Raw genomic sequence first — 18,259 nt, 5'->3', positions numbered from 1 at the left:
TGGAAATGTGGCAGCCAAATTATACATAGCAAGGTGATAATAATCAGATTCTCTGTCTTTGTGATACAGGTTGATGGATAACTATTAACAAGTGAGAAACATTCTCCAAGGTAACAAAGTGTGGCGCTGGATGAACACAGCAGGCCCAGCAGCATCTCAGGAGCACAAAAGCTGATGCTTCGGGCCTAGACCCTTCATCAGAGAGGGGGATGGAGTGAGGGTTCTGGAATAAATAGGGAGAGAGGGGGAGGCAGACTGAAGATGGATAGGGAAGAAGATAGGTGGAGATGAGAGTATAGGTGGGGAGGTTGGGAGGTGATAGGTCAGTCTAAGAAGGACGGGCAGGTCAAGGAGGCAGGATGAGGTTAGTAAGTGGGAAATGGAGGTGCGGCTTGAGGTGGGAGGATTGGATAGGTGAGAGGAAGAACTGGTTAGGGAGGCGGGGACGAGCTGGGCTGGTTTTGGGATGCAGTGGGGGGAGTGGATGAGCTGGGCTGGTTTTGGGATGCAGTGGGAAGAGGGGAGATTTTGAAGCTGGTGAAATCCACATTGATACCATTGGGCTGTAGGGTTCCCAAGCAGAATCGGAGTTGCTGTTCCTGTAACCTTCGGGTGGCATCATTATGGGACTGCAGGAGGCCCAGGATGGACATGTCGTCTAAGGAATGGGAGGGGGAGTTGAAATGGTTCGTGACTGGGAGGTGTAGTTGTTTATTGCGAACCGAGCGGAGGTGTTCTGCAAAGCGGTCCCCAAGCCTCCGCTTGGTTTCCCCAATGAAGAGGAAGCCACACCGGGTACAGTGGACGCAGTATACCACATTGGCAGATGTGCAGGTGAACCTCTGCTTAATGTGGAATGTCATCTTGGGGCCTGGGATGGGGGTGAGGCAGGTGGTGTGGGGGCAAGTGTAGCACTTCCTGCGGTTGCAGGGGAAGGTGCCGGGTGTGGTGGGGTTGGAGGGGAGTGTGGAGCTGACAAGGGAGTCATGGAGAGAGTGGTCTCTCCGGAAGGCAGACAAGGATGGGGGGAATGGAAAAATGTCTTGGGTGGTGGGGTCGGATTGTAGATGGTGGAAGTGTCGGAGGATAATGCATTGTATCCGGAGGTTGGTGGGGTGGTGTGTGAGGACTGGGGGGATTCTCTTTGGGCGGTTATGGCGGGGACTCCAATGGTTTCAAGCTTCCTTAAGTGAATGCTGTTGGAAAGGACAGGGGTGGGGCAAACTGAGACCCCTCTCTATGGTTCTCACTGTCCAGCAGCACCATGTCATTGACAATCTCTCAGACAAGGGATCGCCAACCTGCTCAAGGCAATGAGAAAAATGAGCCTGTGAAATACACCCAAGGAATATTATAGCAGGTTAGAAAGCACACTCCAAAGGATAAGTTAAGATCTTACATATTTTTAAATGTCTCCTCTTGAAGGTCTTTTGGCAGGTTCAGAACCATCTCTGGCTGTAGGTAGACAGCTGAAGTCAGTCTCAGGGCCTCAATCACCAGCTCCAGACACTGAAAGGAGCTGATCGACGGTAAACACTTCTTCCAGCTGCTCTCAAAGAGAGAACGGTTCCCTCCTGGCATCTGTGTTAACTGGTTTTTAACATGCCCAAAGTCGATGGTAGTAAATGCAAGCTGGGTAAGTGAGAGAGACAGAGACAAACACAGACAGAGAGACAGAGAGAAAGAGAGAGGCATTTACAGAAAGGGAGACACAGAGACAGAAAGAGAGACAGGCAGGCAGAGAGACAGAGAGAGAGGGAAAGAGAAAGGAAGAAAGAGAGAGAGAGAGAGAGAAGGAGAGAAAAAGAGGTTTTTATATGGCCATCATGCCAAAGAAACCACAAAACCACAAAACAGAATAAAGTTCAAGGGTTAACGTACATGGCTGCATTAAGCAAACTAAGATTGTGTTTAGGTTAACCTTAAGGTTCCATGGCATTTACAAGATTTGAGGGACGTGTGGATTGAAATTTGTGAGATATTAAAATGGAGTAAATTATGAGGAACTATTTCTGTTGGCTGAGGAGGCTAGTCTATGGCCATAGCCTAAACTTTAGAGGCAGACATTGCAGGATTGAAAGTAGGAAAATACTCCTAAATGCGGAGGGTGGAAGTTACCACCTTCCCGAGGAGTAGAGGCTGCTGGGTAATGACCCTGCCCCATTCCTGCCTCTGACCTGAAAATCTCAGGGAGGCAAAGCTTGTTTCTAGCCTTCCCTTTCCAATGAGTACGGCGGGAAATTACAACACCCCCCCAAAACCCCCCAGTCCAGCCCCTCCCCCCCCCCCCGCCCCCCCCAGCTTCTACTGATGCTCAACAATCACAGCTTTTTAAGGCAGAGTTGTCTTTGTGTCCAGTCATGGAATGAAGGCGTCACCTTCTAGGCCACCAGGGGGTAGTTAAGAGTTAACCACATTGGTGTGGACCAGACCAGGTTAGGATGGCCATTACCTTCCCTAAGAGGGGCATTAATGAGCCTAGTGGGTTTTTCCAGCAATCATGGTCATCATTAGATCATGGAGGGTGACATTATCTGGGGGGGGGGGTGGTGCCGGAGTGGACTTGAACATAAGAACAAACAGCTACTATGCTCACCTCTACACTTATACCGCTGTGGAAGTACTTTGCGCTAAGCAAGAAGGCTGAGGTGTCCATCTGCTGTAGGTCCGTGGCCAGTTTCCTTGGCCGAAGGACAATTTCTCTGAAGTAGCTGGAGAATGAATTCTGCCAGAAGAAAAGTGGAAGTAACATTGAGATCAAAACGTGCCAGGGAATTCAGCACAAAATTTGACAGCATCACCACATCATCCTTTCAAAATCTTTGGGCGAACAAGGGAAGGGACAGTGGTGGTAGCATGGTTTGGGAGTAATGGTGTGACAGGAAAGAACATAGTGGAGAATGTTTTTCTGCACTGGAGGACAGTTTCCACTCAAGATCCACAGGGGTGAAGACTAGTGCTTTACTGATGACCTAGACATGGGAGTGTACGGCACAACTTTGAAATTTGAAGATGATACTAAGCTTGGAAGAATTGTGAAATGTGAGGGAATAATGGTAGACCTCAAGCAAATATTCCCAGGTTGCTGGATCCAACAGGCATGTGGAAGAGTAAGTTTAAAGTGCAGAAGCTGAGAGAAATGAGAAGAGTCAACATAAAGAAAAGCGCACAGTTCTAAAAGAGGTGTGGGAGCAGGAAGAGCTGGGGGTAGATGATTACACAAATTTTTGAAAGTGGCAGGTTGAGAAAGTTCTTGACAAAGCAGATGGGATCCTGAGCTGTATTAATTGTAAATGAACGTACAGCGTACAAAATCTATGATGGTGTGACACATATTTTTGTCCACTACACTTTAGGAAGGATGAGAAGGAATCAGGAAGGACTTGGGAAAGTTTTATAAGAATGGTCTCGGGGATGTGGGACTTCAATGATTTGGATAAGTTGAAGCTGCGCTGCTTTCCTGTAGAAGAGAAGATTGAAAGATTTGATAAAAGGTTGAAAATCATGAAGGGTCTAGACAGTGAGAAACTGTTCTAATGGTAAAGCGGTCAAGAACTGGAGGACAGCGATACAAGGCAGGTGGCAAAAAAAAACCAAAGATGACATGAGGAAGTCCTTTATTTACACAGAGTGGTTAAGATCTGTAATGTGAACCTGGCCAGCAGTGTGATATAGGCAGATTCAGTTGTGCCTTTTAATGAGTTTCAAAAAGGAATATGCACCTAAAATTGACAAAAAACTACAAGATTATAGAAAAAGACCAGCGAGTGGGACTGGCCAAATTGCTTTTTCAGAGTCCTGTCATGGACTGAGCAACTGATTGGCCAATTCCAGCGCGTAACTATAATTCTACGATATATTTTCCAGGTCCCACTATCATTTTTCACTCTCCGCTTCCCAGGCCCCACCTCACTGAGATCAAGTCTCATCCACAGACCTGGAACTATCCACCAATGAAGACCCTGCTCCCTCACCCCCCACCCTTTCCTGTGCAGGCCAATCCCAGATTTCACAGCCTGAACCCACACTCAGAATCTCTGCACCACCTTCGACAAGAGGGCCTTGAGTCAAAACCATGACCAGGCGCTCCCACCAGAGCCCACCCTCAAGGCCCCAACTCTCTGTTGTGCACGTTTGGGAGCAAGGCCCATGGGATCATAACCAGGGAAATAAATTGCTAGCAGGCATTCCCCTCAACTTCCAATTCCCGTGATGCACCTTGGAACGTTTAACTATTTGGAAGGTGCTGTATGGATACAAGCTGTTGTCATTTGCATAGATATACATGCACTGACACACACATACAAACTATAATCATTCAAGAAAGGTATAAATCAAACCTGAAGCATCTGCAAACTAGACCACTTTGAGCGAAGGTATCGCAGCATGTCTGCATAATACTCAGTTACAGGGGTCCCCCTGGAATCCAGAAAACAAATAATTAAAGTTGCTGTTTGATCTAGATATATCAATTAATTCTTCTCAAGTTGAATCAAAGAAATCTGATCCCTCCAATTCGAGTGATTTAAAACCATCCAAAGGAGGCATCATAATCTGCTTTTCTTTATTGCACATACGAACTGTTATCCTTATTACTGCGTGGGACCATAAATTCTCGGGACAAAGATTAATCTGGGTCCCTCATCCTCAGTGGTGGATAACGCTTTATCAGTCCTCAAGTCAATTACACCACTGCAAGATGCAAATTAGACGTCCTTCTGCTCTGTCCCAACAGTGCACTTTAATCTAACTCAGAAGCTGCTGCTTCCTCTGCCCTGCACAGTTAGGATATTTACCCACTTCTCGTACCAGCCAAACTGGTGGTTTACAGCTGAGGTTCAGTAGGGAGCGGTCTTTGCCCTCCTGTCAGAAAGCCCTGGGTTCAAGACACACTCCAGTTTTATCCTTTCCCCAAAACACAAACACTCCAGTCACTGGTTTTTGAAACCGAGGCTAACATGCTCAGCACACACTAAGGGCATCTTGAGCTATTCGAGGTGATGTTAAAGCAATGTCCTATCAGTTAAATGTAACTATTTTATTGAAGATGTGGGCAGGGGTGGGGGTTCCTGTATCGTTAAAACAATATCGCTAAACCAGATTATCTGCTCATAATTACATTACTGCACGTGGGAGCTTGCTGTGCACAAATTGGCTGTTGCATCTCCTATACTACAACACTTCAAAAAAAGTTAATTGGTTGAAATTTTATCAGTGATAATGGGAACTGCAGATGCTGGAGAATCCAAGATAACAAAGTATGGAACTGGATGAACACAGCAGGCCAAGCAGCATTTCAGGAGCAAGGAAGGCTGAAGTTGCAGGCCTAGACCCTTCATCAGTTTACCTGCTCCTAAGATGCTGCTTGGCCTGCTGTGTTCATCCAGCTCCACACTTTGTTATCTTTAATTGGTTGAAAAGCATTTTTAGCCACGCTGAAATAGGGAATGGTGCTATAAAAATGCATAAAAACGGAAAGAACTGTGGGTGCTGTAAATCAGGAGCAAAAACAGAAGGTGTTGGAATTGATTTTAAAAAAATTTTAAAAACTTGCTTTTGTTCCTAAAAGAAATGCATGTTTGTTGATTCTTTCACTAGTCTTCCAACAATACAAAGGTCTCACCTGAGGTACTCCACTGCTTTGATAGTTCCTGATAAAAAACAGTGAAGGTGAAGGATGTAAATATATGAAGACAATCAATCATTCTGGCACAGTATGCTTAAAGAGCTGGATTCCAATAAAAATGGGAGATCTCACCTTCTATGTATTTCTCATCCAATAACTCATCCTAAACAAAAGAGACATGGTTAAACTGTTCAGCAGAATTTAAAAATCACAATAAAAGCAGCAACAGAAAGCAAAGAAAGATGGAATTTAAATAAAATCCTGCCACTAACCAGTACTCGTCTCAATTCAGCTGGTAAATCTGTAAAAGGAACAATGAGATGAAAAAAACACAAGTGGCAGAGAGTAAAGCAATTCCAGAATATTGCAATAAGCCTTTTGAGGCTTATAGTGAGTTTGAGGTGCTGAGTTATGGCCAGCGGGGTACACATCTTGCTTCTGATTCTGACATTTGACAGTTCCAGCACAAAGCTTTAGGCTGAAGTTTCAGTGTAGTACTGACTGAGTGTTGCACACTTGTAGGTGCAGGTTTTCAGATGAGATACTAGCGAAGAGCCACAGCCTGCCTTCTCAGGTGGATGCAAAACACTCTGTGGTGTTATATTTGAAGAAAACTCAGGGCATTCTCCTCAGTGTCCTGGCCAATATTTCTTCTTCAATCATCAAACTATGCTAAGTGGTTATTATCTCATTACTGTTTGTGCCAGCTTGCTGTGCCAAACTGCCTGGTATGCCAAAGTGACTACATTTTCATAAGTACTTCAGAGTTTGAGGAATGTTTGAGATGTCTTGAAGTTGTGATAGGTGCAGGAGAACTACAAGCCCTTTCTTAAAAAAACGAGAACAGAAGCGATGCTTTCTTTTTGCCGGTTTTGTTTAAGGTAAGATTTCTTTCCTGTTACTTGAGGGTCACTGCTCACTCATTACCATTATCCAGGGGCATTGTTCATACCGGGAAAGGGGAATACAGAGTTAGTAGTTGGGTCACAGAGTTGGGGGTGGGTGCAGTTGCAGTGGGATATTCAATAAATTACCATTAACTCCTCATTACAATGAACTGTCCAGTTTTGGAAACACCTCAATGTGCACATCAGGTAACAACAACATTATTGTGACAGGGAGGAAAGGAAGAAGAAAACTTAAGGTAACTGAAGTCACAGTTCATTTTGTTTTAGCCCAAAGGACAAGTTGCCAACTTTTAACTGAGTACTGTTTTCATGAGGTCAGCATCAATACTTGATTTGGGCTTTATTGCATAGACAAGGTGACATCTTGTGGCCAGGAAGTGGAGGTATTTCTAAATGAATTTAATGAATTTTAATATAAAACAAAAAAGGGGCAAAAATCTGTAAATAAACTTTTCAAACCCCTTGATTTTTACTGCTCAATGTTAATATATAGCACAAAAAGATCTATTTCAACTGCATTTTATAAAAGGTATCTTTCCATTTGCTATGATTTTTTAATAATATCATTGAGTGAGTTACCTTCCAGTACTGCAGTGACACAGAGTTCCAGACAATACAGCATTGGCCTCCTTTTTAAGAAATAAATCAGCATTTATAATCCCATCCCTTAATTATCACTTTTTAACAATCATGACAACCCGAATTTGTTTGTCCTATTATTATCAAATGTTCTAAAGAAACATCCTTCAGCTGAAACATTTACTGTTTCTCACTTGACAGATGCTTCCAGACCCGCTGAGTATTTCCAACCTTTTTATTTCAGATATCCAGCATTTGCTTTTGTTGATAGGTATTTGATTGGCTTCACTCACATTTCCAATTGTAATTTAAGCATTTAAAGCATATACTCTTTAATTGTGAACTTTTTGAGGTTTGATTCCTGAAAATCTAAAAAAAAAGACTTTTACACATGTTATAGACAAAAAAAATTTTCTTTATTGGGCCAAAATGCATAGGGTTGACTTTCACACAAGGCTATTCAGTACGTTAGAAAGTTCGAAAAGTATAAATTGTACTGCTGAAAAAATAATTAATTTTGTTGAAACGTTTCATCATGCACTTATCAGCACAATTGCAAGAATACCAATGTACAGGGGGAGCGATGTTTCATACTGTATGAGAAGAGAATGCTGATTGGTTGGCAAGTGGACTCTGAGGCATTGTTATGGTGAAGTTAGACAAAGATTGGTAGTTAACTGCTGAACTTTCTTGCAGGTGCACCTTATGTTTGAAAGGCAATTTAACTGACAAAGCAAACAACAATAAGGCTTTAGGATGACTTTTTAAAAATTAACACTTTATTTATTAATACCTTTAAAATTAACACCAACCCCTAACACCACTTCCATTTTTATGTGGTTGAATCTGAAAATAATTTAAAAGGCACCAATGCATTGAAAAAAGAAGTAGAGTAATTTAAGTAATTGATTCCTTACTTTTGTCTGGATTTGCATCAACAGTGGACCCAGCTTGGCAAAGACTCAGGACAACCAGCCAAATCCAGAGGTTTGTTTGCATCTTTATACAATGTCATCCAGTTCCTCCAGTGGTGCTGCTACTGTGAACATGTGTGATGGACAATATTGTGTGAAACATTTCTCACAGAATTACGTAATGGAAAAATTCACCACGAAAAGACCAGAGAGTCAGTCAGTATTACCGTTTGGCAGGCCTGAGCCTAAAAGGTTAAAGTAAATCCCCAGTGGCTTTGGCAAGTCTCCCAAAGGCAGTCACGTGGCACAGGAGGGGTCTATTCAGCCTGTGACTGTGCAGATTCTTTGAAAGTTTAAACAATTTAGTCCCATTTCACTTATGCCACATTCCAAGCACTTTACCAATTCCTCTTACTGTTGAATCTGCATTCACTAACTCTTCAAGCAGACCATTTCACTATTCATTATGTTCATTAATTCAATTAAGTTTGCCATTTTGCCATTCACACCTCCCTCAGACATTGCTTTTGTTTCTTTTTTTTATGGCTGTAGCGCACCAATGGTTTTGTCATTTAATCTTTGCTGTCTTCCACCCTATCACAGTTATTCCCATTCATTCTTTTCTCACACTCACCCTTTCAACTTACTTCTGGTCTACACCATGCTGATCCTTTCACTGTGTCAGCAGTGACTCATAGAAAGTCATACAGCATGGAAACAGACCCTTCAGTCCAGTTCAGCTAGTCCCATTTGTCAGCATTTGGTCCATATCCTTCTGAATCCTTCCTGTTCATATACCCATCCAGATGCCTTTTAAATGTTGTAATTGTACCAGCCTCTACCATTTCATCCAACAGCTCATTTCACACACACACCACCCTCTGTGAGAAAAGGCTTCCCCTTAGGTCCCTCTTAAATCTTTCCCCTCTCACCTTAAGCCCATGCCCTTTAGTTTTGGATTCCCCCGCCCCAGGAAAGCGTCCTTGGCTATTTACCCTATCCATGCCCCTCATTATTATATAAACCTCTAGAAAGTCATTCCTCAACCTCCAACACTCCAGGGAAAACAGCGCCAGCCTATTCAGCCTCTCCCTATAAGCCAAACCTTCCAGTCCTGGCAATGTGCTTGTAAATCCTCTTCTTCACCCTCTCAAGTTTAATACATCGTGGCTGACCAGAATTGTACGGAATACTCCAAAAGTGACCTCACCAATGTCCTGTACTACTGCAACAACACATTCCCACTCCTCGGCCCATTGGCCTGTTTGATCAAGGTCCCATTGTAATCTGAGATAACCTTCTTTCCAGTCCACTACACCACCAACTTTGGCATGATCTGCGAACTACTAACCATGCTTCCTACAATAACATCCTAATCATTTATATAAATGATGAAAGATTCATTACAGCAACTCACAAAATTTCCTTCCACAGCACCTTCCAAATCTGTGATCTCTATCACCTAGAAGGACGAGGGCAACAGAAACATGGAACATCATCTCCTTCTAGTTCTCCTTAAAGCCACACACCATTCTGACTTGGAAATGTATCACTGCTCCTTGTTACTGGGTTAAAATCCTCAACTCCTGTGGGTATAACTACACCAGATGAACAGCAGCAGCTCAATGTAGCAGCTCACCATTACACAAAGAGCAATTAGGGATGGGCAATTAATGCTGGCCTTGTCATTGAAACCTGCACACCATTTACAAAGTTCGGCCACTGAAATTATACTTTTAATTCTGTACTTTAGGTAAATTGACCAAAATACTTTCTTTTCTTTCCATGTAATTACTCAGCATTGAATTCCCAATTGTCAAGTGTTACCTAATCCCTAGTTCATTTTGTCAATAATCGTAATTCAAACTACAAAACAAGCTTCAAAAGCTGAAACTTAAATAATTAAAATTGAATGATTAAATTTTTAAAAGGACATATACAAAATCCAATTGATGCAGAACACAACATTTTTAAATTTAAAAATTCAAAATATTCCACTGAAATACTGTGCAAAATATTTTAATGTCCGCATCGAAAATGAGAGATAAATCTGAGCTGGTGCTGCAAATGGAATTGAACAGTTAACAGAGAACAAAATAAAATCAGTCATTTTTATGTTTGCAATGGACTTGCAACAAGTTCTGAACCAGTCCCCTCTATTGAGAGAATACAAGACAATCAATTCACTGTTCAATCTGGCACACAATCAGGGTAAAAATTAACAAGTGAATATGGATATTCTGGGTCACACACAATGCACTTGTGGCATTTACAGATTTTGAATTAGCAGCATGTACCAAAAAAAGATGCAAAAATACCCCCGCAAATTTAACATATCCTTCCATTAACTTGAAATAAAAAGAAATGCTAATGCAAATAAGCTATAGGTGAATTCCTCAAAATGTTCTATTTCTGGCACCGTTTTTCTTGATTAACATCCACTGCCATTTATTAGATTCATGTAAACAAGAGAGGAAAAAAATAACGAAGAGTGGATACCTGAGCAAAAAATTTGTTGATCTCCTACATATGTTTCTTGTTTTCTTTTTCACTGGGCTGTCCCCAGACTAAAGTCAGCAACCAGACACTTGTGAGGGAACAAGGACCTTTTATCCCCATCTCTGTTTGCTGACGTTAGTCAAATGTAAGATGACACCTGTCCTCTTTCAATAACTTCCACTCGTGCAGTGTGCTTAAAGTGGTAAAATATCCTGAGGCTGTTTTCAGACAAGCATTAACCCCATCGGGAAGTATTAGGACAGGTGACCAGGAGCTGGTGAAAGAGCTATGTTATCAGAGACTTAAAAGGACAACAGGGAAGTAATAAGGTGGAGGGATGGGGAGGGAAGTTCTTGAGTTTAGGGCCCACGCAGCTGGAGACTGTGCTGTTAATAGTGGCTCAAAAGAAGTTGGATCTGGGCAAGAGGTTAGGATTGGAGGAATTCATAAGGTTATAGCTGGAGGAAGTGATAGAGTTACAAATGGGTGAGGCTGTGGAGGAATGTTAATGCTAAGATGAGAATTTTAAAATTGAGGAATTGCTGAAGTGGGAGCCAAGATAGGTCAGAGAGCACGGGTGAGCAGGGATTAGAGCAAGTTAGGACACAGGTTCATGGGCAGCATAATTTACAAGATGTCCAGGACCAGCATTTGAAGAGTGTGTTTAAAGATAACAAAAGCGTTTGCTTTCCAATCTATACTGGAAGGTGAGTTAGGTAAAACAGTGTTTGAGGATGGACATGTTAGGATTGCAACTTCTTTAATGCCTTCTCACAAACGGCAATGCCTCATCTACATCTCCATCCACACTAGATGGTTTCATTGCCTCATTGGATATTTATGAATATCAGGGATAAGGTAAACAGGTGTCCAGTTCAAACAGATAAGCCTCAAGGATTTGCAGCTCAATCACCCAATTTTCTGTTTTGCAGATTCCCAAGAATTCATATTGCCAGATATTGTATCCTTCCTGAATCTATTCATAGAAAGGTGTTATGAAAGGATCATTCCAAGAATGAGACAGTGCTGGTAGGACAATGTATTATTGAGTTAAAGGAGAACAAGAGGGGCCAGGTCAGGAGGGCACAGTGGAATTTCTCATGTGTAACAGACAGAGATATATGGAGAGAGAGGAGAGGAGTGAGAGAGAGAGAGAAAAAAAGGACATATGCATAAAGAAAGGGATTGTAAGTGATGGAGAGACACTTAGTAAGAAGGGAAGTGAGGGAGAAATTCAGAGAGAGAAAAAGAGCTGAGCTTTCCCCTTGAAGTTGGAAAACCTTGTGGGTAGCTTTCCAGATCTTGAACCCACTTCTGGAATCCATTGGAATTTTAACGGAGGTCTCACTTTTGTTGACACAGAACCATTGAGAAGATACACACATTCCCGAACCTTTTTATCTTGCAGTCATAGAGTCATAGGATATACAGCATTGAAACAGGCCCTTCAGTCCAACCCATCCGTACCAACCAGAATCCTAAATAAAGCTAGTCCCATTTGGCCTTTATCCTTCTGAACCCTTTCTACTCATATAACCATCCAGATGTCTTTTAAATCTTGTAATTGTACCAGCCTCCATCACTTCCTCTGACAGCTCATTCCATACATGCACCACCTTCTGTATGAAAAAAGAAACTTCCCCTTAGGTCCCCTCTCAATCTTTCCCCTTTCACCTCAAAACCTATGTCCTCTAATTTTGGACTCCCCCACCCTATCCATACCCTTCATGATTTTATAACCCTCCATAAGGTCATCAGGGCAAACAGAAGAATACCAAGTTTCAAGCAATCAGTAACTTGTACTTCAGGAGAAAAGTGTGGTCATTGGTTATCACGGCAACTCTGATTGCTTCCTCTATAAATGGGAACCATAAACCCTAAGTTCCTGGTTTACTCAAAAATTTTCCTTTTGCATGCAGTTGCTGCTACCAAACATAAATTAAGCACATTATGAGTTTGACTGATTATGTTAAATTGTGTTTTTGGTTCACAGGAAGTGTGCATCACCAGCTAGGCTAGTATTCAGTACCTTCCATCCCTATTACCCAATGGGCAGTTAAGAATCGACCACATTGCTGAGAGTCTGGAGTCATTCTGAGGCAAGGATGTCTCATTATCTTCCTAAAAGGACATTAGTAAACTACAAGAGATTTTACAACAATCATCAGTGCTTTCGTGGGTGTACTGGCCAGCTTTTTAACAAATTTAAAATTTTATCATTTGCTGTGTTGGGATTCAAACCACTAACATCAACCTGCGATTCTGGATCACTAGACCAGTGACGTTATCAACACATCTGTGCCTCTCCCTAAAAAGAAATTACCACAATCAGGATTGTTCACAGTTACATCTAACAATGGATGTTTTGCTTTGGGTTTTGCAAGCATTGACAGTTGAGTAATGACCTACTCAACACAAAACAAACAATAGAAGATGCTGTTTGATTCAATATCAGTTGATCGTTTGCCCATATTGCCCACTTACCTGGCATTGCGCCACTAAAATTCATGCATGGTTTTGTTCGCAGGCGTGGTTGGTAGAATATCTTTTTGAACAGAAGGCAACATCCTGTCAATGGGAAATGCCAGTTGTGTGACACTGCTTCGTAGCCTGTGAAATGGCTCCTTAACCTGTTATTCAAATTTTTGAGCTACTTTCCCTTTCCAGGGAAATTTGACATAGACTGGGCACTTTTCAGCTATGCAAGTTATTGTGGATAAATCGCCAGAAATTACCTTTAACTTGGCTAATTGTTAAGAAATATCATAGACAATCAAGTACTGAAACAATGACATAAACATTATTGCATGTAGCAACCAAAACAAGACCCTTCACGTAACCATGTTAAGACTCAATTGGACGTTAGATCAGTACAGAGAAAATGGAGAAGTTCCTACATGGGTTGATGACACTACACTAAGGAAATTAGTTGATGGGACAGGAACTTCAAGAAAAATCACTATCTGTGAGTTAATCTCGTTAATAAATGTACGGACTAATGATTTGAGTATGGGAGGGAATGGAATAGGTCTTGTTTTAAGGAACCCTGTTATGTCTAATGAAGACAAACCATTCAAAGTTATAACATTGCAAAATATTACAGTGATTCAAAACACCATCTGGATGAGAGGTAAGAAAGTTCTACATTGTACGGAAAGGGTTTGGGGTGGGGGAGACCAAGAGCGAGGGAGACTTGTTGGGACAGCACTTAAGACTGACTGATAAAATTATTGTTTGTCCTTATCCCATTTACACAACTTGACAAGTCACATGTGGCTGTGAGTTCAGCGGTAATGAAACAGTTAACTATAGTCCGGAAGTTTGAAGTACCATTCTAGACAATATTATCAGGGTTGGAAATGTGGGTGAAGGGGAATACAGTATCACAAAGTCTTTAAAAGAGTGTATTATCATAACTTGTCCCATCACTGATTCAACACACTCAACTGTCCACACACATAGCAACAATGGGATGAATTAACATCAGGAAGGGAAAATATGTGATCTTTTAGAGAAATAGTTGTATCTTATTGGCAAAAATATGAAGCCCATATTGCCCTGAAAAGGGAACATTTGGAAGCAACAAAAGGGATTTTTGAGAAAGGCACACAGGTTACATGTTAAGGTTCAGCAGTATAGTCAGAGAATCAAAATAGATACTAAAAACATTAAGGAACATTCCCAATGGGATGACATCCGAAATTGGAGAAATAATGTACACACAACCTTGGGTTCATATTATTACGCATCTCGTTGTAGTTCTGTTAAGACATGATCATCTTAAAGCTGCAATGGGTGAAGCACTATCCAAACTCATTAATCCATCTTTGGTTTGTGTTTTATTTACTGATCATTCATCTATAACTCATTCTTTGATTATTTGTCTGCATAAAGCTATACCACATAGTGAATTGGTACATTTTAAATTGTGCAAAGTGTAGCAACTCAGCTTAGATATGAACCGATATGATGGAAAATGATCAATCATACTAGTGTTTTCTCATCATATTGAAAATAATGAACAAAGAACAGGGCCTGTGATATTATAAACTTGAGAACTTTAATAACTGTTCATGGAGTGAAAGAATCAAAGATAAACTGTTACACACAAAAGAAGCAGCAATAACTCAGTCTGGAGTAAACTATTAAGGGACTAGCACAAACTTAGACAGGATTTGAAAGTAATTAGCCACATCTGGAGATGAATGAGTCAAAGCAATATGAACAAAATTGTTTCGACATCTGCTTGACAACTGGTTGCCTTGGGCCACAAAGATAAATGACCACCTTGCTAAAGGATTGAAGGAGTTAATTATAAGACAGGACGTGTCTTCAAACAGACAGATAACACTGAATGTAACGAGGAACAGAGGAGTTACTTCTGATAAGAAGGCAAGCTGCAAACCTATAATATTTTATATGAAAGAATCTAAATAATCATCAATAATATCACCTCACAGAGCTGAAGGATGAAAATCTATAGAAGAATCCAACACTAGAACCTCTTATTAGTAAACCTTCGAAGAACAACACAAGGATCGAATCCCAGACACTGCCAGAGACACATATTGTTGGTTGGAACTGTAGTTAAATTCCACCATTAATCGAGTAATTGCCAAGTTGAGTTGTGAGGCTTAACTCAGTTACTTGAGGGGTCTTAGAAAAGTTTAAATCATTGCTTCAGTACTTGATTATCTGTGAGATGTCCTAATAAGTAGCCAAATTAAATGTAACTTATGATTATTTAATCGCAACAAGCAGTGTGCAAAAAAACCATTTTGACAGCCATAGAGTTAAGCAAGAGGTGCTACGAAACAAAGGCCAGCTGGAAAGCCCGACATTACTTGATGTTGCCTGGCCTGCTGTGTTCCTCCAGCTCCACACTGTATTGTCATTACCTGTGGTATTAGATTTATGTGGATAATAACAGGAATGCTAAACGTGAGGTGTATCTTTATTGTATCAATTACTTAAGGTGAGGTTTATCTTTTTATTTGAAATATCTTTCACCTTTTAATTAATATTCACGTTAATTTTAATTGGCTTGTAAGTTTTAAAAGGTGAGATCTCGTCCAACAGCTTTCATTGACTTCATAGAGATTCCTTTCTTTTAAAATTGATTTATCTCCAATGGGATTGTAACTCAACCTTTTTATTTTTCCTACCAAAACATAATAACGTCTACCATTTCAGGTTGATGACTTTTCTTCGGAGTTCTGATGCAAGGTTATTGGCCTGAAACCAGAACTGTTTCTCTCCAGAAATGCTGCCTGATCTGTTCGGTGTTTCCAGACATTTTTGTTCTTATTTCAGATTTCCAGCATTCGCAAAAAGTTGCTTTTGCACGCTTAATACTTTTTAATGCTGAAATTCATCACGATGGGCCTGCCCTGCGTGATTATTAACGTCCTTTTGTACTTTGCTGTAGTCCTCAGTATTTGGGGGCCACAGTAGCAATTTGGTAATGTCAGTGGATTGGGAATTCAGAGCCCAAGCTAATGTTCTGGCGAGACTGGCTTTAATCCCACCGTGGCATAGGGTGAAATTTGAATTCAATAAAATCACAAATTAAAACACTAGTTTAACAGGAACCATGCACCCATTTTGTTGTAAAAATCCACCTGGTTTACTACTGTTCTTACAGGCAATACATTCCAGATCAACAAATATAATTGAAATAATAGGGGGAGGGGACAGTTAAGAGTCAATCAGCTGAAGGGAAGTTAAGGATGGATAATCAATGCTGACATTGCCAGCGTGAGCCACATCTCATGCAAGAATATATATGACTATCCCTCCCATTTTAGTCACTACAACAGAAATTGTTCAAAAGGCTCAGCAGGTCGAGCAGCATCTCTGGAGAAAAATCAGAGTTAACATTTCAGGTTCAGTGACCCTTCTTCAGAACCTCCATATTAGTATTTGTTCACAAATTTAGACATTTTCTTTTCTAGTCTAAAATCTAAATCAATAGAATTACAAATTGTGAAGACCCAATCCTTGTGCCAGTCTGAATATATGCCCTTTTCAATAATGTGCATAATGCTGCTCTCTGCTTTCTATCTTGAAGTCACGTATTTGTTGCCTGGTGCCACATGATCCAACCCTAGTCAATAATGACCTTTATGATGAAACAGTAGAACTTCAAAAAGGTAAGGAAAATGTATTCTTCTTTTATTCTTTCAATAGGCAACATGGAATAAAATATAAAGTACTAGATCAAGGAAACCGACACTTGATCATCTCTTACATCCAAAGGCAACCTGTTTTAAAAGTAAATAATCTACAAGATTAAAAAATTAAACTTTGGACTGTCACATGTTAAGCATTTACCAGTTCTTGTCATGAACTTAGAGGATTGCTTGTTAAACTGTAAAACACCGTAGAATATTTAAGATGGTTTAAACAATCCCACTTAAACCAAGACGATTATGACTCTTCGCCTCTTGTGACAGCCCACAGATGGCGATGTACAAATGAACCAGATTTCTAAATTCTAAAATAAAGCAGCTCCACTGGAATAACACAATATCCGGGAAATTTCAATGAATCCTTTATGTCATTGTGTTTCAATTAAACTCATTGCTAGCGTTGGCTCAGTTATTGTGGCTGTGCTGAGGTGCAGGAGTGGACACCTTTTTGAACAATGGTTTCAAACCAGTCTCCCCATTTCTGCTTAAATGTTGCCAGTTCTGACTTTGTTGGCTAGATGCCATGAGTGGAGGACTACCACTTAGAGTGGAACGAAATTCTCACCAACCCCTAAGGTTGCCAACTCGACATTGGATGTATTCCTGGTTTCTTCACATGATTTCCAACTTTCCCAATATTAATAATCAAGGTAATCAAATAAACTGGGGGAAATAAATGCAATGATTTTTTTTCTTAAAAAAGATTTCAATGATTGTTCTCCTCCTGAATTCTGTTTGTAGCAGCATTCATAAGATTAATTGTCAATTTCCGCAGAGTCCAGGCCAACCCTGGAGAGCTGGGAACCCTACCTAGCTGTTCACCGAAGCATGAATCATTGAGCAGGGAGAGGCACGGGATGCTGTGTTCAAAGTCACAGCAGCAAGATAGAAAGGAGGGTTCAACAAGAAAAGTAATATATATATGACCATAGAGTGTCTATCAAATAGTTCACAAAATATTTAAATTCACTTAAAGTTAAACAAGCTGTGCTTTAACCCATTATTTGACTGATTAGAAAGATGAAACCATTCTAGCTGTTTGAAATTGTTGTGTTGCTTTCTTCGTTATGAAATATCTGGACAATGCAGTTTTAAACCAGTTTAAGAACGAAGACCACATCATCCAGTACATAGTGATCATTGTACAAGTCTCCTTCACACAGATATGGGAGCCGGGTGAAAGATTCAATGGCAAAGCCCACTTTGCTGAACACATCGTTACTAAAACTGGCCACTTGCTCTTCCCACGTCTCTCCGGTTACCTCGAGATATTCCGAAGGTCTCTCCCATCTACCACCTACAAAAGGGAACAAAATCACAGCGGATGCAGTAAATAAACGAGTCAGTGTTTTCTCAGATTACCTCCCAGCTCACTTTAACCAATTCTATAGATGCTAGTAATCCTCACCAAACTCCCTACTCCTCAAAGAGAATCACTGACAATAGGAGGTCACTGGGTTATTCAACATCAGGAGACACAATATCAGAAAGAGGAGTCTGATCTCGTGCGTCAGGGTTTTAGAGATGAAGAAAGTCTAGAGA

The 18,259-nt window shown here is 40.8% G+C and overlaps 2 protein-coding genes across 2 annotated transcripts in view; both read right to left on the bottom strand.

Moving 5' to 3' along the window:
- LOC125462433 (otoancorin-like) overlaps positions 1–13,017 on the bottom strand; it is a 55,908-nt gene extending 42,891 nt beyond the window's left edge. Inside the window, exons 1-7 of the mRNA XM_059653871.1 lie at positions 13,011–13,017; positions 5,899–5,927; positions 5,759–5,789; positions 5,624–5,651; positions 4,341–4,419; positions 2,597–2,725; positions 1,400–1,632 (exon numbers count right to left, since the gene is read on the bottom strand). Coding sequence (XP_059509854.1) covers positions 1,400–1,632; positions 2,597–2,725; positions 4,341–4,419; positions 5,624–5,651; positions 5,759–5,789; positions 5,899–5,927; positions 13,011–13,017 — 536 coding nt within the window. The remainder of the gene's footprint in view (positions 1–1,399; positions 1,633–2,596; positions 2,726–4,340; positions 4,420–5,623; positions 5,652–5,758; positions 5,790–5,898; positions 5,928–13,010) is intronic.
- A 3,662-nt stretch (positions 13,018–16,679) lies between these two features.
- mettl9 (methyltransferase 9, His-X-His N1-histidine) overlaps positions 16,680–18,259 on the bottom strand; it is a 28,459-nt gene continuing 26,879 nt past the window's right edge. The window contains exon 5 of the mRNA XM_048552635.2: positions 16,680–18,014. Coding sequence (XP_048408592.1) covers positions 17,809–18,014 — 206 coding nt within the window. The 3' untranslated portion in view covers positions 16,680–17,808. The remainder of the gene's footprint in view (positions 18,015–18,259) is intronic.

This window comes from Stegostoma tigrinum, chromosome 23, assembly GCF_030684315.1.
Source record: "Stegostoma tigrinum isolate sSteTig4 chromosome 23, sSteTig4.hap1, whole genome shotgun sequence".
Lineage (NCBI taxonomy): Eukaryota > Metazoa > Chordata > Chondrichthyes > Orectolobiformes > Stegostomatidae > Stegostoma > Stegostoma tigrinum.
This window is presented reverse-complemented; position numbering and strand designations above follow the sequence as displayed.